Source organism: Armigeres subalbatus, chromosome 1 (genome assembly GCF_024139115.2).
Source record: "Armigeres subalbatus isolate Guangzhou_Male chromosome 1, GZ_Asu_2, whole genome shotgun sequence".
Classification (NCBI taxonomy): Eukaryota; Metazoa; Arthropoda; class Insecta; order Diptera; family Culicidae; genus Armigeres; species Armigeres subalbatus.
In genome coordinates, this window is record NC_085139.1 from 9,259,513 (window position 1) to 9,286,845 (window position 27,333).

General features: G+C 38.2%; 2 protein-coding genes and 1 long non-coding RNA gene across 5 annotated transcripts in view; all 3 read left to right on the top strand.

The window, feature by feature from the left end:
* The window catches only part of LOC134221523 (uncharacterized), a 43,727-nt gene extending 40,083 nt beyond the window's left edge, over positions 1-3,644 (top strand). The window contains exons 3-7 of one of the 2 annotated variants that reach the window (XR_009982358.1): positions 431-661; positions 828-1,505; positions 1,573-1,750; positions 1,825-2,727; positions 2,808-3,644. The gene's annotated coding sequence lies outside the window, so the exon portion shown is untranslated. Of the gene's footprint in view, positions 1-430; positions 1,506-1,572; positions 1,751-1,824; positions 2,728-2,807 lie in introns of both variants that reach the window. The other variant, XR_009982357.1, reaches the window with a different exon arrangement.
* Positions 3,645-12,186: 8,542 nt separating this feature from the next.
* LOC134221060 (uncharacterized) lies at positions 12,187-14,747 on the top strand. Of its 2 annotated transcripts, none has more exons than XR_009982189.1 (4): positions 12,187-13,362; positions 13,952-14,250; positions 14,319-14,484; positions 14,548-14,747. It is a non-coding gene; the product is annotated as an uncharacterized LOC134221060 (long non-coding RNA). The 2 variants fall into 2 exon arrangements; XR_009982186.1 differs by having other exon boundaries at positions 12,188-13,267.
* A 1,901-nt stretch (positions 14,748-16,648) lies between these two features.
* On the top strand, positions 16,649-17,455 carry LOC134208070 (uncharacterized). Its single transcript, XM_062684164.1, has 3 exons — positions 16,649-16,878; positions 16,935-17,103; positions 17,170-17,455. The coding sequence occupies exons 1-3, from the start codon at positions 16,708-16,710 to the stop codon at positions 17,349-17,351; spliced, it is 522 nt and encodes a 173-aa protein (XP_062540148.1). The 5' UTR covers positions 16,649-16,707; the 3' UTR covers positions 17,352-17,455.
* The last annotated feature ends 9,878 nt before the right edge of the window (positions 17,456-27,333 follow it).

Below are 27,333 nucleotides of genomic sequence, written 5' to 3' on the forward strand. Positions count from 1 at the left end.
TTCATCACTTATTGAATACATTATTATAACTGCAACAATTATGAATCTATACGCCGGCACAATTTCCGATTTTATTAAGGTGATTATAGAATGAAGCCAGAAATCGGCCATTTTGTAAACCACGTGCTTTTTCAATATTTTTTTCAAGAGCACGAGATGAAAGAACCATAACGCGTATGGGGCTGAAATAATGGTAGATCGTTTGCTTAGTTATACTGAACAATCATAATTTGAGTTTCGGCACTGTACAAAAATTATTACGCCAGATTTGGGCTTTTGGAAATGAATGTAAATAAACGTGTGGTGAATTTGAAATTCACCACGGGCTTCATTCTATAATCACCTTAAATATCTATAGTAGGTAGTACTAGAATATGGCAAATATGTTTTTTATTTATTTAACATAGTGAATTCTCTGTATCTATTCCAGAGGCCTGGAAGAAATTTGGCGTTACTTCCTTCGAAGACCTTGCAGACGTTCTATCAAAAGTGACGACGAAAATCGCCGGTCGTCGTAGATCTAACAACTACAATCAACGGAAACGCATTCAGCAATTTTGCGACAAACATAATAAATAGAAAGCATTTTTCTCTATCGGTTTTATTTTTTATGTTTGTTTCTTTTCTTTTCTGTCCCAAAGGTCTTTTGATAATGAAAAAGGTAAGAAATAAGAAGTAAATGAATAAATAGATAAAATCAAAAAACTTATCGGCTTATTTTTTCTAGTGAAGCACAAATTTTTATTTTTGGGAAAATTTGAGTGTTAAAAATGTCTGTCTCTAAAATCATTTTCAAATATTCATTGGCCAATCATTAAATTTTTCAGACACCAGGAGTGATAAAAAGTTCAGACCATTGTTTCCAATAACAGATCAAGATAAACTACAATATGTTTACCGTGCCATTTCTCAAAATGTGAATGATGTCCCGGGATCCAAGTTTCCCATATAAAACGAATGTGATATCGAACGCTTGGAGGAAACTATACGAATTTCTTATTCAGTACGGTGTAAGCTCGGGATTGTGGTCATGGTATTGCATACGAATGCTAATTTGATTTCACATCATTTGCCATAGATCAATCACCTTCATCGTATCAAACAGATGGGTAAGACCTTACCGATTGAAACTCTCTTCAAGTTTGTGTTCTATGATACGTCAAATAAAAAACTGCATCGATGATATTGGTTTATAATTTAATTCATGTAACGCAACTTCTGTTTGAAATTGAAGAAAAGTCTTTGATATAGTTTTAAATTACTTACGGGATATTCACTCATTTTTTTCAGATCTACACTGCAAAGTAAAAAGGAGATCCTTTTTAATAATTACAAAACAAGAGAAATCCGATCGTTTTAAACAAACTGAACAACAATCAGTTCAACGTTCAATTGCTCAAAATGGAAATGAAGTACCGGGATTTAAATTTCCCATAGAAACCGAGAGTGACATCGAGCGCCTGGAGAAAACTATCCAAAGTTCACCTTCAATACGGCAAAAATACGTAAGTTAGGGTTAGAGTCAAGGTGTTGCATATGAATTCAAAACTTATTTCATTTCAATTCTCCTAGATCAACCACCTTCGTCAAACCAAACGGATGGGTAAGGATCTACCGATCGACGCCATATTCAAGTTGATTTTTTACGACGAGGCCCTCATCGGATACAACTATAATGGATACTGCAATAGACGCCATCAGAAGAAACATGCGATGAAAAATTATGCCATTTTCTCATCCTGTTTTTACGGTTCGTGTGCTTTAGGTTGGATCCCGGTACGCGTTGTCAACCTAACGTCGAGGTTTTTTTTTTTTTTTTTACAGAGGCCTGGTTAGAGTTTGGAGTTACGGAGAAAGCTATCCGTTTGATGTTGTGCAAAGTAGTGCGCAATGTACATGGTCGCAACCGTTTTCGTCGTTACAAGGACCGTATTCGCGAGCAGAAACTTTATGAAACAGTTCATGTAGAGGATTCAGATTCCGAATAAATTTTACTGACAATATTTTATATTTCCCTTCATAAGTTGTCTGTGAACGTGGCCACTAATGGAATCTTATTCCGTTGGCGTCGTATATACCATTCGGAACAATTCCCTCATACGGCTTAGAGTTTACATTAGTCAAGAATATTAAATTTTAAGATAACTGCGAAGAAAACCAAATCGATCTTCTAAAAAATTACCAGCTGTGTCGCGTGCAGCAACGTACATCTTTAAATCATAGCCGCATAATCTAGTACTTCCTTAACGCGTTCCTTTTTTGGCTTTTCAGCGATCTTTTTGGACCAATTTCAATCACATTCAGACCACACGTCGCCACAGTTTAGCTTCAAAACATCCCAGCGAAGCGGTCGTCACTTGCTGGTGGTGAACGGGGTGACATTCTTCCGAAATCGGCATCGTAACAACAAGCAGTACTGGAAGTGCAACCAGTACTACAAGTGTAAATGTCCGTGCATTGTGGTGATTGACGAAGTAAACTCGCGAATGAACGTAAAGCACGCCCATAATCACGAGTTATCGGGCGTTTCCAGCAGTAAAAGTAGCAATGATTTACTTCCCGTGTCAGATCCTCGTTTATCGGCCTTCGCGGGATCCTTACTAAACGATACACTTCTCAGTAGAAGTAACAACGTGCTGGCTTCCATATCGTCTTTCGCTCAAACTGGGCAATCTAGATATTATGCGAACAAGAGGGAATAAAAACAACTTAAGTTTGTTACACAAGGTTGAATTGATCTTCTTTTTCAATGTTCTAGTACTGCACTTGTGTATAATAGCTTGTGTTGATTAAATTTTTTTCCGCAGGTGTCTACGAAATTCGAGATATTGTCCGGCCGAGATTTTTGCAGCATACGGCGGAAATGGAGTTGGCTCAATTCGGAATAAACCAAAGGGGCGGCAAAAAGCTGGTATGCCACGGATACGACTACGTGAAGGATCGAGATTTTCCAGATTCGACAAACTGGCGCTGTGCGCTGTTTCGACGCCAGAAGTGCCGTGCTCGCGCCATAACCAAGGTTATCGAGGGCTACTCCTACGTCAGATTGACAAACGATGCTCACAATCATTAGGATCTAATGTATCGTTTTGCGGTAGATGTTCCAAGAAAAATATACGCAACATTCAATTGATCCGCATCACAGTTTATAATCTTTCTAGTCTCTTAAATGTCCAAACATCGATTAGAATAACACCGAACTGATACTATTTATGTTTTTAGGTATCTTCGAACCGGCAGTGTTCGGTACCACCCGTCGAGGGCAACAAAAACTGATACACAACGGGCACGCGTACACCAAGGATAGACAGTCGTCCAAGACGTGCAACTGGAAATGCTCCCTGTTCACCCGGTACAAATGCAAGGCCCGAGCCGTAACGCGTGACATTAACGGGTTGATACACGTGAAAGTCACCAACTCTTTGCACTATCATCCGGTGGAGCAGTACAAGATCAGCTACCGTCGCTTGAGCGTCAATTCGATGACACTATCGAATAGTTTTATGTCCAACGTTAAGGAACAGCCGTTTTGAGTCCGGTGTTTGTTTGCAATATTTTTGTCTAGCTAGTAAAGTAAAGCTATAAGGAAGTCTCCGATTCCTTGCACGAAGTATGGAAAATATAATTTTGCAATCAATCGCAAATTGAGCTCGATACGCACTGATTTGAGAACCGACACAACACATTTTATCGCTAAGCTCATTTTTAACTAGAACGTGGTTCGAACTATTCTGTCGCATGTCGAACAGTGCAATACAATAAAACTTGGATGCAGAGGAATTGAAACAGTTATAACTCTCTGTGAAAGTCAATCATTTGATTATAATCAATTATAATCTTATGAAAAAAAGAGTTAAAGTATGTTCTGTAGCCATTAAACTCACGACCGATTTGCAAGATTTCCTCACTAATCATTACGATTCGATTATAGTTAAGTTAAGCCGTCGCCGAATTGAGATGATGTCTGTCTGTATGTATGTATTTTTGAACCGATTTGCTTTGTTGTAAGCATTCGACGGGGAATCGTGCCCCATTGTTTCCTATTAAAAATTCGCCAGTTCGGACAATAATGGGATCAAAAGTTATGGCCACAATAGATTTTCATAAAACAAAACACGCTAAGAAAATGTCACTCAAGTTTTTTTTTGGTATATCTAATGCACGAGAAAGGGATAAACACCGCTAGTTGGATTAATCAGTGTTTTTAGAATTGAACAATACTTGGTACCGTGACCTGCCCTAATTCCGCGCATTGCCTAATACCGTGGATTTTATCCAAATTTATGAATATAGAGGTACTGTCTGTCATACACATCACATTATTTGGTGAAATACACAAATATATATCAGGAAATGTCAGCCAATTATTATTGTGGGTATTTGTGACGTAAATTAGGCGCTAAAAAATAAATGTGAAAATGTATGGCTCGACCAGCCAAAATTTGCATCCGCTTAGCAAAACGATTAAAATTATGTTTATATGTCCAAGTCATGTAACTTGATTTTTAAATGATATTTACTTCCAATATCTCATTGAGCCCAGTTTTACAGCTATAAAAAATGAGCTGGGTACTGAAATGGTATTTAAATTTCTTGTTTTTGCATTTTTATTGGTCAAAACAATTGTCGCGGTATTAGGCCATCTTCTTCGCCAGTAGTGCCTAATACCGTGACTAGGCTATACCTTGAAGTTGATACTCAGAAAAATAAAACGTAACCATCACATTGAATACATAGACCACTAGACAATATCGTTTAGGTATTGAAATATTCATATTAAATATCTACGACATTTTATGTGTAGGATTACTGGGAAGCATCATTCAGATGAATTACATATTGCAATATGTATTATTCTAATACTTCCCCAAAGAGAAACTTCTGTTGGAAAACTTGAAGATGGTATACATCCAATGAACATACAAATCGTCTTTATTGTGTCGTTTAGCACATACGAATACAATATCATTTATGCGATATTTACCACAGACTATAGACGTAAATATTTTTCCTATGCAGTTTCCTTTAGAAATGAAGGTAGAGTATTTTTCATCTGAATACAAATCCTCCCATTGTCTTCAAATCTACTTAGACACTCGATTGGATATCATCTATCTAAAACCTAAATAAATGTGAAGTAAATTATTTGAAAAATTAATTAAACGCTTTTAAACCGTCAATATTGAGAAATTGCTAACTTCCCAAGGAAATGATTTTTTTCTTAGTAGGTATCTGTGTAAAATAGTAAATTTTTATGACGTTTTTTAGTATGTATGACCTAATAATTTAATTGAAATTTGTATATGATTCAATTATTTACATATTTTATTGTAAATGTGCTCTTAAGCTCATCATTTGAGCTTGTTTGACAGGGCACGGTATTAGGCAATTTTCTGCGCGGTATTTGGAATCTTCTTCGGAATGTACGCGGTATTAGGCATATTCATAAGTCAAATGTCGAATACTATTTTCTTCATTTTTTATGAGTTGAAGTACAAAACATATTTTTCCCTTCAAATGTATTTAATATTGATTAAAGCGACATAGTTTTCAAGGGTGATTGTTACAAATTGAATTTTATATAGCGAATTTATTGTGGACACGTCCTTAACCCCACGGTAATAGGGCATGTCACGGTATATTGTTTTGTTCGAAGATCAAAGATCTGTAATATTACTGATAAAACATAGCTGTAGACGCGATGATTATGAGTCCTCGCGTTTACGTGAAGTGCATCGCAAGAAAATTACACGCAACAAACTATAATAAGGAGTTGTAAAACCCTTTGTCTCCCTTTCGGCATACGCACTGCAATTCCAGCCAACTGTAATCTATCATATTTTATCGCCCTGCGAATCTTGTACATTTTTATCCACTTAGTATAACTCGTGATTGATGCGTCTGCGCCATTCACCATTTTTTCACCTTCCAGAGCTCTGTTGAATAGCAAATTAGAGAGCGCATCGCCCTGCGTCACGAATGAATCGGATGTCCTTCCGGATGTTCTGACGTTCGATTTGGATCCATCCAGCGTCGCTCGAATCAGCCTAATAAGCTTTGCCGGAAAGCCTTGCTCTGGCATTATATGACACAGTTCGTTCCATTTCACTGTGTCGTATGCTGCCTTGAAATCTACAAACAGATGATGAGTACCGCAAGTTGTATTCCCAGAATTTATCAAGGATTTTTCGCAGGATAAACATCTAATCCGTTGTTGATCGTCCTTCTCGAAAACCGCTTTCATATTCGCGACAAAAGTCTCGGCAAACGGGCGCAGTATACTGAACAGAATTAGAAAGATTATATTGTAGGCGGTATTATGGAGTGTTAAACCACGACAATTACCGCAATAAAGTCTGTGCCCTTTCTTGTAGATAGGACATATGAGGCCATTAAGCCAGCTTGAAGGCATTTTCTTCGCCCTCCCAAATAATTTCAATCACTTGGTGAATTTTTTCGTTCAGCCGGCCATTCCCAACTTTTAGAAGCTTGGCCGGGATTCCGTCCTTCCCAGCGGCCTTGCTGGTCTTCATCTCTCGAACAGCTTTTCTTATTTCGTCTAGCGATGGTGGCTCTACTGTCCATCATCCTTAATCCTGATTTTGGTTGTGCCCTCTTTGTCCGATTGTCCATTCAATCATATCTCAAAGTGATCCTTCCACCTAGCATGACTGGTGCCGGTGCGCTTTTTCTGGCAAAGCTTCCCTCTGCATTTTTTTTTCTCGAGATCATTAATTGTCAAATAGCAAACCCAGATTTTTCATTTCCTATGCAGGTCGGGCCATGCATGATTTATTGCTCAATCGTCTAGCTTCTGAGAGCTTGAATTCATTGACGGAATTATGGTATAGGATGTTTATCTGGACAAATCGAATCGAAAGCTTCCAGCTTTGGCGAATCAGAACTGCTTTGGCAATAACAATCAAGAACTTCCGTGAAGTCCTTTACAGATTTCTCCCCAGGGTCATTTTTTTTTGACATTTAATGAGCTTAAATCTTTACTCATTTTTCAGTAACATTCAAAGATTCAAAATTACCGAGTTAAGTCAGCTGTTAAAAAACTCAGGTAAATTTTACCGACCTTGGTAGGTAATACACTGGCGCTGTAAATTTTTATTCGGGTATCATATTCACCTGACTTTAACCCAATAGAACATTTGTGATCTATTTTGTAAATTAGTCTAAAGAACATCAACCAAAAAGCATTCATCAATTACGACAAGTGATTGCAACCGAATGGAACCAAATCAAATCAGAAAAGACTGCTACAAGTTGTTATTGATGCCAAGAGTGGTCACACAAAATATTGAAGAAAGTTGTATTATTATTTAGTTATAAAGTGCTTAAACCCTTTTTGTGTATTTTTTTATTGTTTTATTGCTCATATCGTAATTTTACAAGTTATGTTTGTCTGACTGAACATCTAGGATGTAGCCAGCTAGTAGCGTCTGATGATGGCTGTAGTGTAGTAAGTCGAAACGCCTAACGCTAAATGGCTGTCTTGATTTATGTTTTACCGAAAAAAAGCCAATCAAAGCAATAAATAAGTTTCCACGGTGATTAAACCAACAATTAAACCCCAGTCAGTGAAAACGAGAGTGAAACTCGGAAGAGCCGCTGCTAATCGTCATGGTTCTCCGGAGTTTGCCGAACTAATTACAGAACTTAGCACGAATAGATACGATTGCGTACGTTTTGAAAACTAGCAACCCTATAACCAGAGACCGGCGGAGTGAAAAACTGTCGAAATGGCAACGTATGAAAATGCATGAAATCGCGAAAATGATACTGGCAGCACTTGAACTTTTTGCTTGCTTCTTATGGATGCAAAAAGTAAACAAGTCGAAATGGAACCGCTTTTGACGGTTCGATTGGAAACAAGATGGCGTCTTTGCCGATCTCTTATTCTAGTATTTCTATTGAAAACTAGCAGCTTACTTAAAACTGTCAAAACGCACGCAAACGTATCCATTCTGCTCAGCTCTTTACGACTGGTGAGTGACGCGGAGTCAACGATGCAGTTAGAGAAGTCGAAGTTCATTCTCTCGGCAACCGTTGTGATAGCAAGTTGGGAAGTATAGCCTTGTGAACAATCAAGTCGCGGCACGTGAGAATAGATCCTTTGAAGAAAAAACTTAATTTAGATTTATGACCTATTAAATAGTGGATAAGTGATTATTTTTTCAAAGTTGAATTCGATATCTTTTAGAGAAAAAAAGTGCTTCATTAGTTTTTACTTATTTTAGCGGTAAGTACTTATTGTAAGACTCCATTTTGTACAGTTACTTTTAAGGAAACAAACTCACGAGATCACCCACACAAAACAAACGATTCGGACATTAGCGAGGAAATCTAAAAAGGGGGAATGAGACGAAAATCTAGCACAGGCACGTACAAAAAAAAGTAGTTAAATACAAACAAAACGAATTAATTGAATCGACAAATCAAGAATACCAACAGGTAAACAGGAAAAAAACGCAAGGAAAAGCCAAGCAATGTTTTTAACGATGGTTGGATTAGGGGCCCTCCTTAGCCGTGCGGTAAGACGCGCGGGCACAAAACAAGACCATGATGAGGGTGGCTGGGTTCGATTACCGGTGCCGGTCTAGGCAATTTTCGGATTGGAAATTGTCTCGACTTCCCTGGGCATAAAAGTATCATCGTGTTAGCCTCATGATATACGAATGCAAAAATGGTAACCTGGCTTAGAAACCACGCAATTAATAACTGTGGAAATGCTTAATGAACACTAAGCTGCGAGGCGGCTCTGTCCCAGTGTTGGGGATGTAATGCCAATAAGAAGAAGAAGAAGAAGTGGATTAAAAACTCAACCTATTATTTATTATTATTTATTCAGACTAAGGCCGAAGTGGCCTGTGCCTGTGTGGCCTGTGTGTGTATATAAGAGTCTTCTCCAAAACTCAAGCTATACGACATTTTTTATAGAACCGGAAACAAACGATGTCTCACAGAATGACAAAAGTTTACGGAATTCCTGCGAAAGTAGAAGTTTACATTTTTCCACTGAGGGTATGTTTTAACTGCTGGCGCCATGGGCACAAAGCCGTAGCATGCAAAGGGAAAGTCAGTTGCAAAAACTGTGGGCTAGAACATAACGACAAACAATGCGACTCCACAGTGAAAAAATGCGTAAATTGCAACGGAAAACATGGTGCAAACGATACCAATTGTTAAGAAAAGATTAGAACAGCAACGGACAACTGAAAACTAACTTTCTCAGAAGCTTCCAAACAACACCCCAGACCAAACAAATCTCAATAAATACGATTGCAATCCACTACCCAATTTCCTCCACTCAGCCCAACTACAAACCATACAATTATCCCAAAATACATTGAAACAACTAAATCCTCTAAACCTAAATTTCCAGTTTAGTTACAAAGTAACTGAAATACAAAAACTGAAACTGGCATTTTTGATAAAATCAAACAAATACAGGAGCAAATTAATACTCAAACAAGTAAAAATGTAACCGATTGGAAATCATATTTTTTGTTAATAAACATCAACGAACAACTCCGATTTATTTTGCAAACAACGCTATAAGGAAATAACCTAAACTAGAAAATCTTTTTTTCTTGTTTACAAATGGCCAATGTAACGAAAAATTTAAAAATAGTTCAATATAATATCACTAGCATACGTCCTTCCGAGACACGAGCACTTCTCTCAAATTTCCACTTAGTCAATAAAATTGACATAGCTATTTTGTCTGAAATTTGACTTAAACCTTCTGATGTGATCAGCTTCACAGGGTATAACTTACCCAAAGTCCTGAGATCTAAAGGGTATGAGTAGGGTTTTTAATAAAAAAGGATATAGCATACAAAGAAATAGCCTGACCCAAACTAAGTCCAATCGAAATTATAGCAACCCAAACACTAAACACCATAAGAACCAATAACTTTTCTTTCTATCTACATTCCACCATCACCGATAAATAATAATCAAATAAAAGACCCACTAAAAACTGATATCCTTCATAAACAATTTAAAGACGCAAACAATATCCATCCCTTTTGAGCAAGTTGTAATAAACAAGAAAAAAGCCAAAGAACTAGCTAATGAAATAGATTAAAAAAAAAACTATGCCTCAGACCTACAGGAATCTTTAAGTGAATGTGTAGATATATCTTTTAACAACATAACAGAAAACAAAATAGCACCAAAAAATGGTGGACCTCATAAAAATGAACAACTTAAAAACTATTATAGGAATTTAACATTGCAAAACTTTCTAGGATTTCGCAAAGCTAAGGCTAAACTCAAATCTGTTATCAGAAAAGAGAAAAAGAATTCTTTCAAACGCACTGATAAAGGAACTAACCCCGAACCTACCAACCAAAAATTCGCTGATACACGGTTAGGATGTTGAGTGGTGGTTTTCGTGAAAGACAATCTGATTTTAATGAATAATGTAGAACTGGCTAAAAAATTTATAGACACAAACTTTCCACCATTAGCATATAGACCAATTTCGCTAATTTAAGTTTTCCTTAAATCGATAAACATTGTTGTCAAAAAAGGTGTTGAGGACTATCTAGAAAAAAATAGCATCATCCCCAGATGCTCCTTCGGTTTTAGGAAAAAATCATCCTCAGTAAATTGCGTCAACTTCATGATGGTGCCGAGGCGCACCGTCCACTTCCGATAGCTGCCTGGTTTTCGCCTGGATTTGGTTGATATTTTTCACAAATGATAGTAATATACCGAATACAATTGATTCGGAAAAGCACTTATAGGATAGTTCTCATATTTTTTATTTCACCCGCGAAACTGATCCAAAATTGGTATGTATTTGGAAAAAAATAGGTTTGACACAAACTGCAACGGAGCATTTTTTCGGAAAGGCTATATACCACTAGTGACCTTAAAATAAACAGCATAATCATTAAAAAAGACTAATTTTGGGAAGAGTACACTTCACTGCTCTACAAACTCACTGGTGAGTTGAGCCGGTGACGTCGTGGGGGGCGGAGTACCGGCGCGTTCTGCCGAAAGGGATGGGATCTAGCTTGACCGAACTCAGGAACCAGCTTTGCGATGTCGGTTTCAACTACCGACGGGCTTCACCGTGAGAAATTATGCTAACACGGACTTGGGGAACTGTTTGGTGATGTACAGTCCCATTCGACCTTCTGGGAGACGTTGCACCACGTGGGTGGTGCCACTTTCTGAGGTGATTATATCACCACGGTATTTACTTTTGTTCCTGGATTGGTTCACTAATCACACGCGATACTGAAGCGTACACTTGAGCTGAGCGAGCTGTTGCTCCTTAACGTTTAGCTCCACTTCTCAAAAACGCGATAATGTGCGAGCCAAGCTCTTTAACTATTAGCACTTAACTTCATTAATGCTTGCAAAATTAACTTTGTCGAACTATTCTTCACGCTATCCCAGGATCAAGAGAGTTTTGCTCCCTTGGGATGGGGCCGTCCGTCCGTTCGGTTCGGATCTTTGCGCGCTTCGTTGTTTCGAGCAGTTGGATTTTGGTGTGGATTACAGTGGAGCAATATTGAGTCTATCTACTTCATATGATTCGTGAACGAATTCCGTTTATTTAGATTTAAATTGAACGTTTTTTATATAATCAAAATCATTATATTGCATGAGGAAATTTACTTTTAAATACATATCTACTTATTTTCAAATTAAAGTTCATCAAATTTTTGAAAATAAGTTTGAAAACTTTGGAAAAGGTTACACTTGGTATATGGTTAGATCCTAAATTGAAATTCAAGAAACACATATCAGAAACCTTATTCAAAATCAGAAAGAAAACGAATGTACTTAGAATGTTAAGCAAAAAGATCGGTGGTCCCTATCCCCAATAATATTCTCCAACAGTTACCCTAAATTTCTAAGTTTCTTGAAGAATAATGCCACCATTCATAATTATCTCCTACTACAACTTTGCTCCATGCATAGCTCAATCTCCAACCCCGAAACCAATAAATTAGAAATCCATCTTAAGTTAGGGCACTGCACGGAAACATCTCTTTCTCTTTCGTTCCTCATAAATTTTGATGTTTACTGGGCTTGTTGTTTTCTAATTTCTTTGCAGCGAGAAAGAGACAAAGCAGTCCGTGCAGTGCCCTATAGTCCAAAAACACATAGGGTAACGGTTCGGCACTTCATCCCATAGCTCCTATTTCCATCCCATCAAAAACAAAGCAATGAAAAGGAATTTGGCTTGTTTCTTATTTTTGTGATTTTTTTCAGCAGTGAGCACGCGTGTTAGCAAAAAAAAAAGCAACGAGATTGGTGCTGTATTTCTTTGCTTTACGATGAGATGAATATATGTTCAGTGAGATGGAAATCGGAACAGTTCCCCTAACTAAAGGAATTTTGAAAACCATACAAACAATCCAGGCCAACTACCTTGAACACTACAAAATTTACACAGATTGCTCAGTTTGAACTTGCAAACGCCTTTCCCAATAGGTTTGACCTTAGGTGATGTAATACTAACATGTAGGAATACTATTACAGAAGATTGGAACAGCAGATACAGACTAATTTTAGAGGAAAAGGGAATTAAACATTTTGAAATCATGGGCAAGGTAAATGAAAAACCATGGTTCTACCAAATGCCTTTCAATACAATTGACACCATACGACTCTCTAGGGTTAGATCGTTACACACAGCGACGAAGGAAAGATTATTTAACTGGAGCTGATTGCGTCGTCATTGTGTGAATCTTGTAATACCATAGAAAATCTATCCCACATCTTATTCGAATGCACAAAATACAATACAATTCGTCATAAGTATCCGGTATTAAATGATAAAAATGATATAATTGAAATAGCAACAAATTGCCAATCATCTGAAAGCAGTTAAGATAAATGTTTTAGCCAACTTGAAGTAGAGCTCGTGCTAAAATATGGTTAGCAAAATGGTCAACATCACGACAACAGCGAATAAATACTTACGTTTAAACTCTCGTTTAAACGCGGTTTTCGTTACGTCACTATGGACGAAAAACTTGACAACACTTGGATATATGGATCAACTATGGTCTGAGAGAGAAAAGAAGAGGAAAAAAAGAAGTCGAAGTTGCCCGACGAATTTGAGCGAAGACATGAGAAGAACGGCGGTTCAGTGAAGACTTCAAACGACACGGGGGAATAAAAGTGGTGTTGTGCACGAGCGAAAGTGTTTCCATTGTGGAAAGCCTTTGTTATTACTTTGTTTTTATTTACTCGATCGTTAACATTATGTGTAAATCCGTTCAGCCATGTTAGTAAATAAAGCATCCTTTCTGTTCGTGAATGTCGGCTAGTGAGCCGCGATCACTGGTACCAAATGAGAACTCTGCATCAAAACCAACAAATGTATGGTTCGTTTACATCTTTTTGCATTTCGCGTATACTAAGTATACGTAAAGGCTATAGGATCACTCCAAAGCCGATCTTTTGATAGAATGCTCGGAGATCCATATAGTGTTATATACCAATCGACTCAGCTCGATGAATTGAGGTGATGTCTGTATGTGCGTATGTATGTATAAGTGTGTGTTTTTGTTTCTTCCCAAGCAATGGAGGGGGAATCTGCTCAACAAACATCCTGGGTTGTCCAGGAAGTGCGGGGTTAGGGACCACCTCGAAAAGCAAACGAGGGAGGCAGGACAGTATCCTCGACCCGCTAAACCATTGCCGCCAAGCCCATCGTCCCTTCGGTACAACCAGAAAATAATGCTTCAAAGGGGGGCCAGGTGGATTATTCTGGGTTTTTTGTGTTATATTAAATATTTTATTACCGCCAAAATAATGAAAAGCTAACATCCTTGTTTAATTTTGGATTTTTTTTTCATTCTTATAATGAAATGTTCAACAAGATTTTAGCCGTTCAATTTTTTTTTCTAATTAGTTTATATTAATTTAAATATGCCATTAGACTCATTTCACGTATATCTCTTCCCAGAATATGCCGTAATACCTAGCAAGTTGGAAAATTATACCATTCCGATCGAATCCCCGGAAACAATCATCGCAGATGCAGAACCGAAGGACAACACTGGTCTGGAGAAACATAAAATCAACCCAATATATAAATCCGATCATCTGAAACCAAAAATTGATTACCGTCAACAACGACTGGCAAGTAGAAAACAAGCCAAAGTGGCTCGAGTGGCTGGTTTTGACTTTCCGCTTACATGTGAAGAGGATGTCGAACGGTTGGAGCTCATGGTCAACCGGAATCCCATCATAAGGAATCAATACGTAGGCTTGCTCAATGCGTAAGTATTGCAGGCAATGAGGTTTTTAATTTTTTTTCTTTAACAAAACAGGTCAAATATTTGGCAGCTAATAAACTCTCTCACGTGGACGTTGCCAGCATACTGCATCAGTTTTTCAATGACGAATCGTTAGCCAATTTCATCACATCCACGCCATTTGTACGGGAAAACAGGAAGCCAATGCAAAAATTCGCCATTTTCAGTGCATGTATGTTGGGTATGTGGAAGTCGATATTCTGGTACTGAACAATTTAGCTCAATTTTTGAATTTTAATTTCAGAAGCTTGGTCCAGCCAAGGCGTTACGCAAGCCAATCTGTCCAGTTCTTTGCAAAAAGCGTTGCAAGCGGTGAAACTTCGCCTTCAAATAGATTAGCTCAGTTGACTTTGAGGGAAAAGCGATATCAATCCTGAGAAATGATAACCTTTCGATTTGTTATTTATCGTCATTGTCATAGCTAATAAAATAAAAACAACTAACTTAACACCTGAACTAAACCAAACCGATCTCTGAAGAAATTCCAAGAATTGTAGTAATTCAATGTGTTATTAGCTAATCGGAAACACATTCATTGCTTTTTGAAGAAAGTAAATAAAAGCAGTGATCTAGTACTTCATTTACATTTTGAAGTGTTATTTTTTTCGGTGCCATATTTTTTTTCAATAAAATTTCCTACAGCCAAATTTTATTTTCATTCTTTAATTTAACAACGATTATATCATATAACGAGTGTGTATAATAAAATTGCTATCGTGAATAAATACGGTTTCATACTAGTAAACTGTTATTTAAATTAAATGATTTTATATTGGTTATTTATTATATTTTCATGTTGATAAAAGTAGCATCTACTAATCGAATGTTACACTTTTTATTTTAGTGACATATACAGTAAATCGCCTGGGAAATCGCCAGATCTCTCACTATGGATACACTTTCGTAATAGATAAAAAGCGTAGGTGGTCCAACAGCTGGCGCTGCAGCCAGGCTAAACGGCTTAAGTAAGTGTCCTATGGGCAGATTTCCGTCTAGATATATTGAACAATTTCCCTCCATTTTTTCAGATGCAAAGCTCGAATAACTGAGAAACTTTCAAGATCCGGTGAACCTTCCTATGAAATCATACGATCAGAACATAACCATCTGATAAGGAACAATCAATACATTTCAAATGTACACGATGGATTCGTTTTCATGGAGTGATAAAAGCCCGGGGTTGTGCATAAGTGTATGATTTTTTTTATTCTTGATAAAATGAAGAACGACTACAAACCGCTGATAAAATATGCAAGAAAGGTGGAATGCTGAAAACTATCAGGGTAACGTAAAATAAAAATACTTCTAAAAAAGATCACAAATCATGCAATGACTAGTCGAATGATTTATTTATTTAATGCTGAAATCTTATACATACAAAATAACTGTTTATATCATTCTGAGATCGAAATTTTGATAAACAATTTGTCATTGGAGCACTGCTTGTGCAGCCTATTGCATTTTTAAAATCTGAATCATAATCTAGTACGTTGTTCCGCATTATTAAACACTGTTTAACATAAATTCATTGCTGTTTATACCCAAAATTAGGCTAAATTACTCGTAGCATTTATAAAAATAGTTCATAATTACATTTTCTTGTATTTGAAGTACTAGAATATAATATTATCATTTGTTTTATTCCCTCGCAGGTCAAGATACGAGAGAGTTGGACCTTGCCTGCCATTCGATAAGTTACGGCGTAAGCCGGTTTGGTAAGCCGAATATCATCATCGACGGTTACAGCTTTCGGAGGTCCAGTGCGTCCCGAATGAGAATCTATTGGATCTGTACTAGAATTAAAACAAAAAAATGCGCAGCAAGAATCATCACTTTCGTCGATAGTCCAAAAATTGTATACTGCTCTCGGCCACACAGTCATCCACCGGATGATTAATTTACAGGGAAAACAATTGCTTAGTTGTTTATTGATGTCAAGGGAAGCGATGGAATAATATGTGTGTTAGTTATGATCTTTCTTTTCCGTGGAACCTAATATCGTAACCAAAATTAAGACTCAAATAAATGTAATATCTTATGCTAAATATTCGTTGTCGTAAATTCATGTTACATTGCAATTGTTAGACACCACATATCATATATATTATATTAGACGAGCTATGCTGTACTAATCTGCAAGTTCATTATTTATCATCAAAATTCGGAGAGCAACTGTTGTTTCAAAGAAGACTAGTTCAAAAGTTCGATTTTTTTGTAATTGTTCGTTAGACTCATAATTTTTTTTTAAATGGAAATAATTCTAATATATCTTTAGTCCGACAAGCATTCGAATAGAAATAAGTGTAAGGATTTTTATTTAATAGATTTTTTTTATTTTGAATCTTTCGACATTCACTAACGCCATGTTCTTCAATTTTCTTTCATTCCAGAAGAGGAAACACTAATGGTGATACAAATCGCTTCTAACGATAGCAGCCAAAATGATTCTGAAGATGATGTTAAAATTGAAAGATCACTAAGATCGGAAGGAATTGTGTTCCCATTGCGACAGGAAGAAGACATTGAGCGTTTGGAGCGCATGGTCAGAGAAGATCCGTTCTTACGCCAACAATACGTAAGGGTTGATACGTAATGTTCACGTTACTGCTAATAAACACAAAATAATTCCAGATTGATCACATATCGAAAAAGGTGTGCGGCCAACAGAACATCGTTTCGGATATCCAGAAAATTTTCACCAATAAGTCCTTGGAGAACTACACCTATGATGGCGTTTACAACTCGAAGTACCCGCGAAAGGCGATGAAGCACTACGACATTTTCACTGATTGCTTGCTGAGTACTACTAGTTGAAAAGGAAGTACTAGTAAGATTTGGAAAACCTCACCTTTGTTCCTATTTTCAGCTGCTTGGATGGACGATGTCACAGCAGATGAGCTCAAGAAGGCGCTGATCAAGACAACACAGAAAGCGAAGCAAAACCTATCATCGGCTCGATACTATCAAAGATATCGCAATAGGTTGCTGGAGCAACGGAAAGTTAGCTGGAGACTTAAGGCCAAAGCTAGAAAAAATCAATCCGAGTAGGCGAAATTGTAGATCGGGTTTAATTCGATGCTAGGCTGTTTGTGCTTTTCTACAGATTATGCAGAAAATACAAGAATACATCTAATCGCCAACGAGTAATGAAATGATATCATCAATTGGCATCACCAAAAGATTCCGATAATCGTCCATAATCGTCGGTCTTGGGCGATGTTCCTCCAGTTTCCCCGATCGTTCAGGGTCCCCAGGTCCGATTCCACCGCGTGCAGCCAGCGGCCTTCCACGAAGTCGCCGGCCCTTATCTGGTTCTTCGTTGAATATTGGTTTCGCTATTTTTTTTTCCGACATGCGCACTAAGTGACCAGCCCACTGAAGTCTGCCGTATTTTATACGATTCACAATATTTTCTTCTGTGTATACTTGATACAGCTCATGATTCATGCGTCTGCGCCACACACCATTTTCTAGTTTCCCTCCTAGTATTGTACGCAGCACTTTTCGCTCGAAAACCCCGAAAGCTCTCCGGTCCGCCTCTTTTAATGTCCATGCTTCATGTTCATAATGGGCCACTGGTAGAATCAGAGTTTTGTATCACTTCACGGGAAACTAACTCTTCAGTGGGACAAAAGCCTCCACTACTGCTTCGCGAACGATTCCAATAAGGTCGATGTCGTCCGCAAAGCATATGCGACCGTGTGATGATAGTGCCGTTCCTCTGCACGCCAGATCTCCTAATAGCGCCTTCGAGTGCAATGTTGAACAATAAATTCGAAAGTGCGTCACCCTGCTTCAATCCGTCTAAGGTCACAAACGAGGTTGACACTTCGTCTGCAATCCGAGTCTGCAAGTTGTACTCCCGGAATTTATCAAGGATCATCCGCAGGCTAAATTGAGGAGTTTAGTCTGTTAAACAGGATACGCGACAGGATTTTGTACGCCGAGTTCAGAAGGGTGATCCCTCTGTAATTGGCACACTCTAGTCTGTGCCCTTTCTTATAGATTGGGCATATGAAGCCATCCAACCAGCCGGCAGGCAGTTCTTCATCCTCCCATATTTTCTGGATTATGCGGTGGATTGATTGATGCAGCTGCTCACTTTCGTGTTTGAGAAGCTCGACCGGGATCTCGTCCTTCCCAACAGCTTTACTGTTTTTCAGCTCGTTTAGAGCCTTCTTAACCTCGTCCAGCGTTGGTGGTTCCACAACTTGACCGTCGCCGACTATGTCCATCCTGCTCCTTAATACACCTTCATTTTCACCGTTCAACAAATCTTCGAAGTGCTCCTTCCACCTGGCTGCCACCATAGTCTTGTCTGTCAGAAAATTCCCCTCTCGGTCATTGCACATGGAGGGCACTGGCACACTTGGTCTTATGCCGCGCGCCATTGACAGTTGCGTAAAACCTCCGAATATCGTTTCTATCTATGTTCTCCTGCGCTTCAGCTATCACTATGAGGGGTTAGTATGCTGCTGATAGGTACTGTGCAAATAGATAGAACACGGAATGATCACGGAATGATTCCGCTACTGAAATTCCTTGAGGCTAGTATCAGGAAAAATATTCCATATCCATTATTCAAAAGTGACATTTCGCCCATACTGAATCAGCTGTCAAATTTGCTTTGGTAATTTGATCAAATTTCCGTAAACGGCATAAGCCCATTCCGTTTGAGCAGCGTGGATCCCCGATAATTCATATAAACGGCGTTCACTTTTTAATTTGAACTTCTGGTTACTCTATGAGCATTTGTTTTGATTCTGCGTTTCGTTTCACGATGTTCCATTATTCTTTTCTCGATCCCACGTGCCAAATGACGTTTGAACACTTTTTAATTTGAACGATATTCAAACCAACGATGTTCAAATTAAAAACGGTCAATGGTCATATTACCGGGGGTCCACGGTACTAGACTTTGTAAGATGTGCGGCTACAAAGCTACGAAGAAGAAGACAACGTTGTCAATCAGTGGATAGCACATTTTTTCCCCTAAATTTTTTTTTCTGTTCAATGTTTTACAGAAAAGTATTATGGTTGGAAGTTATTTTTTTTATTTTTTATTTTTTATTTTTTTTAATAGATCTAAAGAAATGAAACAATTGTCGATTTTTATATTATAGGCTTTCTGCGGACGTGTAGGTACATTGCATTCTATCCACATTCATTCATTGCGTTCGTGTTGGTGAGAAATGTCGGCTAGACCCGAACAGTTGCCAAGTTTGTTTACATTTTCCGTTGGAAATCAATTTTTTCTCTCATTTCTGCTATCAACTAACAATCTGAGTAAATCTGGATGTAAAGGACATTATTTGTTATTAATTTCCTACATAATTTAAGTGTTTTTAGATTTCTTAAGTTAATCACTTTTAAGGACCCTAGCTAGGACTCAAGCTTCAATGGCAATACAAGAGCTACTAAATAATCAGCGGTTCTGTTTTCATTCGGAATTAACAAAGCGAATTATTTTCCCAACTTAAAGTGGTGATGGGGCCCTCCTTAGCCGTGCGGTAAGACGCGCGGCTACAAAGCAAGACCATGCTGAGGGTGGCTGGGTTCGATTCCCGGTGCCGGTCTAGGCAATTTTCGGATTGGGAATTGTCTCGACTTCCCTGGGCATAAAAGTATCATCGTGTTAGCCTCATGATATACGAATGCGAAAATGGTAACTTGGCTTAGAAACCTCGCAGTTAATAACTGTGGAAGTGCCTAATGAACACTAAGCTGCGAGGCGGCTCTGTCCCAGTGTGGGGATGTAATGCCAATAAGAAGAAGAAGAAGAAGAAGAAAGTGGTGATGATGACATTAAGATCTGAAATGAAAGTGTAGTGATTGGTGAGAAAAATTGGTAGAGAATAATGATAGCTTTCCGTTTTTACTATTTGGTGTACAGTGGGAGTCTGCAGCTGGTCATACTAATTTTTAGCTTTTGAATGTTTGTTATTTTTGTAGCCCTGTACTATAATTGAAAAAGCCATCGTTTTATAAAATGAAAACGATTGAAAGTGTGTGCCACCTAAGGTATAGATTTTTTTATGTGATAAATTACGGTGTTTTGGTACAATCTAGTTTGAATAAAATACCAGTTCCGGCGCCGAAATTGAATACCAGTGATAACTTCCAACTAACGAGCCTGGATTAATAACAAAGAGACGCAGTGCGTTTGATGTCAAATCGGTTGTTCCAATTGAGCACAAGGTTCTTAAAGGTACGAGTATTGCGCCACTTGTATAATGCAGGCACTTTACTTTAAACAAGGAACGAAAATCGAAAGATAATGTTGCTGCTTTTTTGGTAAAACGTTGGACCTGTTTCTGTAGAGGAATTTGGGATAGTTGGTCGATCATTTGCGGACTTTGAACATCGTACATGAAGGTATGTATTTTTTTGTTTAATTTGCTCTACAAATAAATGATATTAGATTGGAAATTAGATATAAATGATATTCACCCTTATATTCTTGTTTACGTACGAACGCGCTGTCGAACGAAAGCCGATGCGCATTCTGGTTTACGCCAGCAAACTCAAATGGGGAAACGATTCAAACGAATTGCATTCGTTCGTCCGTAAACAAGAATAGGGGTGAATAAATGTTGGTAGAATCATACTCACAAAATTTATTTAAATACCCTGAACTCTCCCTGACTCGATGTTCTGTAACTCGATATTTTCCCTTACTCGATGAAATTCAAAGTCACTTGAATCTAGCATACTGCGTTCCCTCCGTAAGTCGATATCTCTCTCACTCGATATTCTCCTAGTCGAAGTAATTTTCCAATGCATTTAAACCACGCTAACTCTATGTTGTCAGCAACCAGTTACAGTTACATGCACGATATAGTTGGAAGTGAAAAGTGATAAGTGAGAAGTGAGAAAAAAGTGAAAAGTTAGAAAAAATGAGAAGTTAGAAGTGAAAAAATCGAAGTGCGAAGTGACGTGAGCAGTGAAAAGTAAGTAGTGAAAAGTGATAAGCGAAAAGTGAGAAGTGCGAAGCAAGAAGTGAGTAGTGGGAATAGAGAAATGAGAAATAAAAAGTGAGAAGAGAGAAGTGAGAAGTAGTAGTGAGAAATGGAAAGATAGAAATTAGAAGTGAAAAGTGATAAGTGAGAAATCAGAAGTCAAAAGTGCTGACACGAATGCACCTTTCTGGTGTAAAATGTCATTAATAAACAAACAAACAAACAAACAAACAGAAGTCAAAAGTGAGATAACAAGTTATAAGTGAGAAGGAAGAAGTGAAAAATGAGAAGTAAGAAGTGAGATATGCGATGTGAAGTATGAAGCGAGGACAGGGAATGAGAAGTAAGAAACAAAATTCGATCATTTGCGGACTTTGAACATCGTACATGAAGGTATGTATTTTTTTGTTTAATTTGCTCTACAATTAAATGATATTAGATTGGAAATTAGATATAAATGATATTCACCCTTATATTCTTGTTTACGTACGAACGCGCTGAAGAACGAAAGCCGATGCGCATTCTGGTTTACGCCAGCAAACTCAAATGGGGAAACGATTCAAACGAATTGCATTCGTTCGTCCGTAAACAAGAATAGGGGTGAATAAATGTTGGTAGAATCATACTCACAAAATTTATTTAAATACCCTGAACTCTCCCTGACTCGATGTTCTGTAACTCGATATTTTCCCTTACTCGATGAAATTCAAAGTCACTTGAATCTAGCATACTGCGTTCCCTCCGTAAGTCGATATCTCTCTCACTCGATATTCTCCTAGTCGAAGTAATTTTCCAATGCATTTAAACCACGCTAACTCTATGTTGTCAGCAACCAGTTACAGTTACATGCACGATATAGTTGGAAGTGAAAAGTGATAAGTGAGAAGTGAGAAGTTAGAAAAAAGTGAAAAGTTAGAAAAGTGAGAAGTTAGAAGTGAAAAAAATCGAAGTGCGAAGTGACGTGAGCAGTGAAAAGTAAGAGGTGAAAAGTGATAAGCGAAAAGTGAGAAGTGCGAAGCAAGAAGTGAGTAGTGGGAATAAAGAAATGAGAAAAAGTAAGAAGAGAGAAGTGAGAAGTAGTAGTGAGAAATGGAAAGATAGAAATTAGAAGTGAAAAGTGATAAGTGAGAAATCAGAAGTCAAAAGTGCTGACACGAATGCACCTTTCTGGTGTAAAATGTCATTAATAAACAAACAAACAAACAGAAGTCAAAAGTGAGATAAGAAGTTATAAGTGAGAAGGAAGAAGTGAAAAATGAGAAGTAAGAAGTGAGATATGCGAAGTGAAGTATGAAGCGAGGACAGGGAATGAGAAGTAAGAAACAAAATTCTATCTTTTTCCTTATTTTTTTCTCTTTTTCCTTCTTTCTGTTTTCTTTCTTTTTTCTGTCTTATATATCTCCATCCACTTCTCGCTACTCATCATCTCGCTTCTCACTTCCCAATTATCATCTATCATCTCCCATTCCTTGCTTCTGTTCATCTCACTACTCACATGCTACTTCTCACTTCGCAACTACCCCATCTCACTTTGTACCACTCACTGCTCATCACTCACTTCTCATTTCTCACTTTCACCTACTTAAGCACACATCTCACTTCTCGATGCGACTCTCCGGCGGCAGCAAGCCGGATTCCGTGCCGGAATATCCTGTGTGGACCATATTGTCACGCTCCGCATCATTCTGAAGCAGGTCAACGAATTCCAAGAGTCCCTTTACTTGGTATTCATTGACTACGAAAAAGCTTTCGACCGTCTCAATCACGAGAATATGTGGGGCGCCCTGAGACACAAGGAAGTTCCTGAGAAAATCATCGGCCTCATCGAGGCACAGTACGAGGCCTTCTCGTGCAGAGTGCTGCACAATGGGGTCTTGTCCGATCCTATCCGGGTCGTAGCTGGTGTGAGGCAAGGATGTATTCTATCGCCGTTACTGTTGCTCATCATAATCGACGAGATTCTGGTAGATGCGATTGACCGTGAACCAAACCGCGGGCTGTTACGGCAGCCTATAACCATGGAGCACCTAAATGACTTCGAATTGGTGGATGATGTTGCACTCCTCGTGCAACGGCGCTCTGATATGCAGAGTAAGCTCAACGACCTTGCCGAGCGCTCCTCTTCGGCAGGTTTAGTCATCAACGTCAACAAAACCAAATCGTTGGATGTAAACACGGTGACTCCTTCCAGTTTCACAGTAGCCGGGTAGTGGAGAATGTTGAAAGCTTCCAACATCTTGGTAGCCAAATGGCGTCAGACAACGGTACCAAGATCGACATAGGCGCACGGATCAAGAAAGCAAGGGCTGCCTTTGCGAGTTTAAGAAATATCTGGAAAAACAGGCAGATAAGTGAACGCACCAAAATACGAATTTTCAACTCTAACGTGAAATCTGTGCTGTTATACGCTAGCGAAACATGGTGTGTATCAGTGGAGAACACTCAACGGCTGCAGGTGTTCATTAACAGATGCCTGCGGTATATAATTCGGGCCTGGTGGTCTCACAACTGGATCTCAAACAACGAACTTCATCGTCGTTATCACCAGAGGCCGATCGCAACAGAAATTCGGGATCGGAAGTGGGGCTGAGTCGGCCACACTCTACGTAGGGGCGGAAACGAAATCTGTAAACAAGCATTAGACTGGAACCTAGCGGGAAATCGCAGCAGAGGCAGACCCAGAGGCTCATGGCGGCGAAGCCTCAATAAAGAAATAAAAGAAGTCGACCGAAATCTAACCTGGCAACAGGTTAAAGCGATAGGCGGGCAACGCTCAGGATGGAGATCTTTCAAGTCGGCCCTTTGCACCACCGGAGGTGTACAGGATCCATAGGTAAAGTAAGTCACTTCTCAATACTCACTCCCGTTTTTTAGTACTGATTTCTCACTACTCTATACTTTATCTTTAATGTGAGCGAATGATTCGTAGCTCACTTTTTAAAAGGTCCGGTTCAGAAGATTAGCAAATTATCGGACCATTTGTAAGAAAATGACAAAGTGAAAAGTTTTTTTGTAGTATTTCTTAAATTTTATATATGTTTGTTAGCCAGAGAAGGATGAAATTATTGTATGTATGGGTCAATAGTATGAGCTTGAATGACAACCATTTCACTAATTTGCTTTCTCCTTACATTTTGTTCCCAAGATCCGATCCGTATGAAAGATCCGGATCATTAGACTGAATGATCCAGATCTGATCCGTTCAACGAAGTGATCCGGTTTGCCCATCTCTAAGTCTATACCTATTTCGAACATCTCACCTTTCATTTCAGCTAATAAGGAAACAAATTTAAACTACTCGGCCAAACGGCATATAAATGTGTTCCCTATCTCGATACCTCCCTAACTCGTTGGTCCCTTCAATATCGAGTAGCGGAGAGTTTACTGTATATAAGAAGACCATTATTATTATTGGCATTACATCCCCCACTAGGACATTGCAGCCCAGTGTTCATTAAACACTTCCACAGTTGTTCACTACGAGTTTTCTAAAAACATTGAAATCGAATCACCACCAATTTTCATGTGATACCGCATGGTAGTAATTCTCGCTGAAACCGGGCCACTATTTGCACGAGGTTTTTAAAAATGCCTAAATTTATATTCTTTCGAAAGCTTTCGGTGAGTATATTAAGGATCCGAGTTAAATCCTTCAGAAAGATGAACCCCTCGTTAGTTATACACGAAATCATTTTAATGGACCCCTCGATGTTTGTCATTTCTTGACTTACCAAAACTGTCATAACTCCAACATTTTTTAACCGATCATAGAAATCAGCATATCGTTGGAAAGAGGAAGAGTGTATCCTCAATTTGCAATAATAAAAATATAGGCAGCCATATTGAATTGGTCCGCCATCTTGTATTTCTTCTTGAAAACTATTTTTCCGCCAGGTTTGCAACCACTAATTTTGAATATTAATACATCGATGAAAAGCTTAGCTTATATTGTGCATTGTGTCTCAGGTGTATGTTTTTTCTATCAAAAGCTATGTACGATTCACCAATAACAAAATTCTTGAATTATTTAATACAATAACTTGAATACGGCTCCGTTATGCTCAAAACTTTTGAGCCCTTCAAATAAAATACTGTTGTAGATATGCTTTTCATTTTTGAAACATATTTGGCTTAGAATAGTGTATGGAATCAAGGAACTGACGTCGTAGTACCATGTTAACCATAAAAATAATGTTCGTTGGTCAGATGGCCCTTCAAAATATAATTTGGCAAATCGTACATAACTTTTGATAGAAAAAACATACACCTGAGATTTTCGGACACAATGAACAATATAAGCTAACCTTTCCATCGATGTATTAATATTCAAAATCGGTGGTTGCAAACCTGGCGGAAAAATAGTTTTCAAAAAGAAATACAAGATGGCGGACAAATTCAATATGGCTGCCTATATTTTTATTATTGCAAAATTGAGGATACACTCTTCCTCTTTCTAACGATATGCTGATCTCTATGATCGGTTGAGAAATGTTGGAGTTATGATAGTTTTGGTGAGTCAAGAATTGACAAAAATCGAGGGGTCCATTAAAATGATTTCGTGTATAACTAACGAGGGGTTCATCTTTTTGAAGAATTTATCTCGGATCCTCAATATACTCGCCGAAAGCTTTCGAAAGAATATAAATTTAGGCATTTTTAAGAACCTCGTGCAAATAGTGGCCCGGTTTCAGCGAGAATTACTCATGGTTTTACGTGGTTTTACTCATTTGGCATAAAATAACCTTTCTGAACTTGCAAAACATCGATGATAACTCCTTTTCAGGAACCTCAGGAGGAATATCAAATATTCGAACATAGTCAATGGCTATTCCAGCTTTTAACAAGCGTAAACCGCACTGTCTCTCCATTAGAGTGGTGAAACTTAACACTATCCGACTTGAACTTGATGGTTCAGTTTTTGTCGGATTCCATTTTATTATTATTATAATCTTTATTAACGAGATATTCGGCCCTTGGTCGGTTCAGCTCGAAATTTCATTTTCAAAACGGTTTCCTTTTTAGACGAGCCGGAGTATACCATTTTCTACAAAACCTGCGGTTTCTGTTCTCTAGACGGACGAGGAGACCCTGGCGGAAATATAAATTTCACTATGTTTATAATCATAGCTGTTTCGGTTTTTCTCCGCGGAGACGAGCCAGTCTAGGGCTGAAAGTCTCCTTAATAACGATTAAAAAAAAACTAAAAAAAAACTCAACCCAAGTTTTGAACCACTACTGAACCTAGTTGTGCCAATAAAGTCCAACTCTGGAGTTAGATGGTCGATGGTAAGAGTCGTTGTCGGACCTAGTCGGATCAAGAGAAGCCCTATGGTCGAAATCATCATCGGACCTATTCGGATCAGGGAAATTCCGAAGCCGGTTGGTGATTTGAAGGAATGTTACTGGACTTAGTTGGATAGCATATTTAGCTTACATTGTTCGTTGGGAGTCCGTCCGTTCAAGAAAAATCCAACTCTGGAGTATGTCTGTCAATGGTTTGAGGGCACAACTGGACCTAGCTAGTTCAATGATATTTACCTAAGAAGTGGCTGATCGATGAACGGAATCGAATCAAGAAAAACCCAAATCTTGAGTTGGTAACCGAAATCAACATCCGATCTATTCGGATTAAAATCCAATTATGGAATGGATCTGTTGGAGGAGTTGGAGGCACTACTGGTGTTTGCAAATTGTTGGGTTAATAAAATTCAGCTCCAAAGTGAGTTAGTTGACGGTCGGAATTGCTATTGGAAGCAGCAGGGCTAGGAAAATACAACTTTGGACCAATAGGGTAAGAAACGCATACGCATCTTGGTTTAAAGATTTTTAACTCTTATATTTCTCAATGAATAAGTCCAATTCTATTATCTAATAATCAATAATTATAAGCCAGCCTAGGGTTGCAAATTTTTATAATTAAGAAAATAATAACAACCTTGAATCTACACAAAACCCATACTACTTTTTCCTGGTCTTCAGTTATTGAAGCAAAATGGTTCTTCATTGATGATCATTGGGTTGTAGCCCTTGAAAGCATCTATTTAGAAGCATCTATTTAGAAGTTTGAAAAA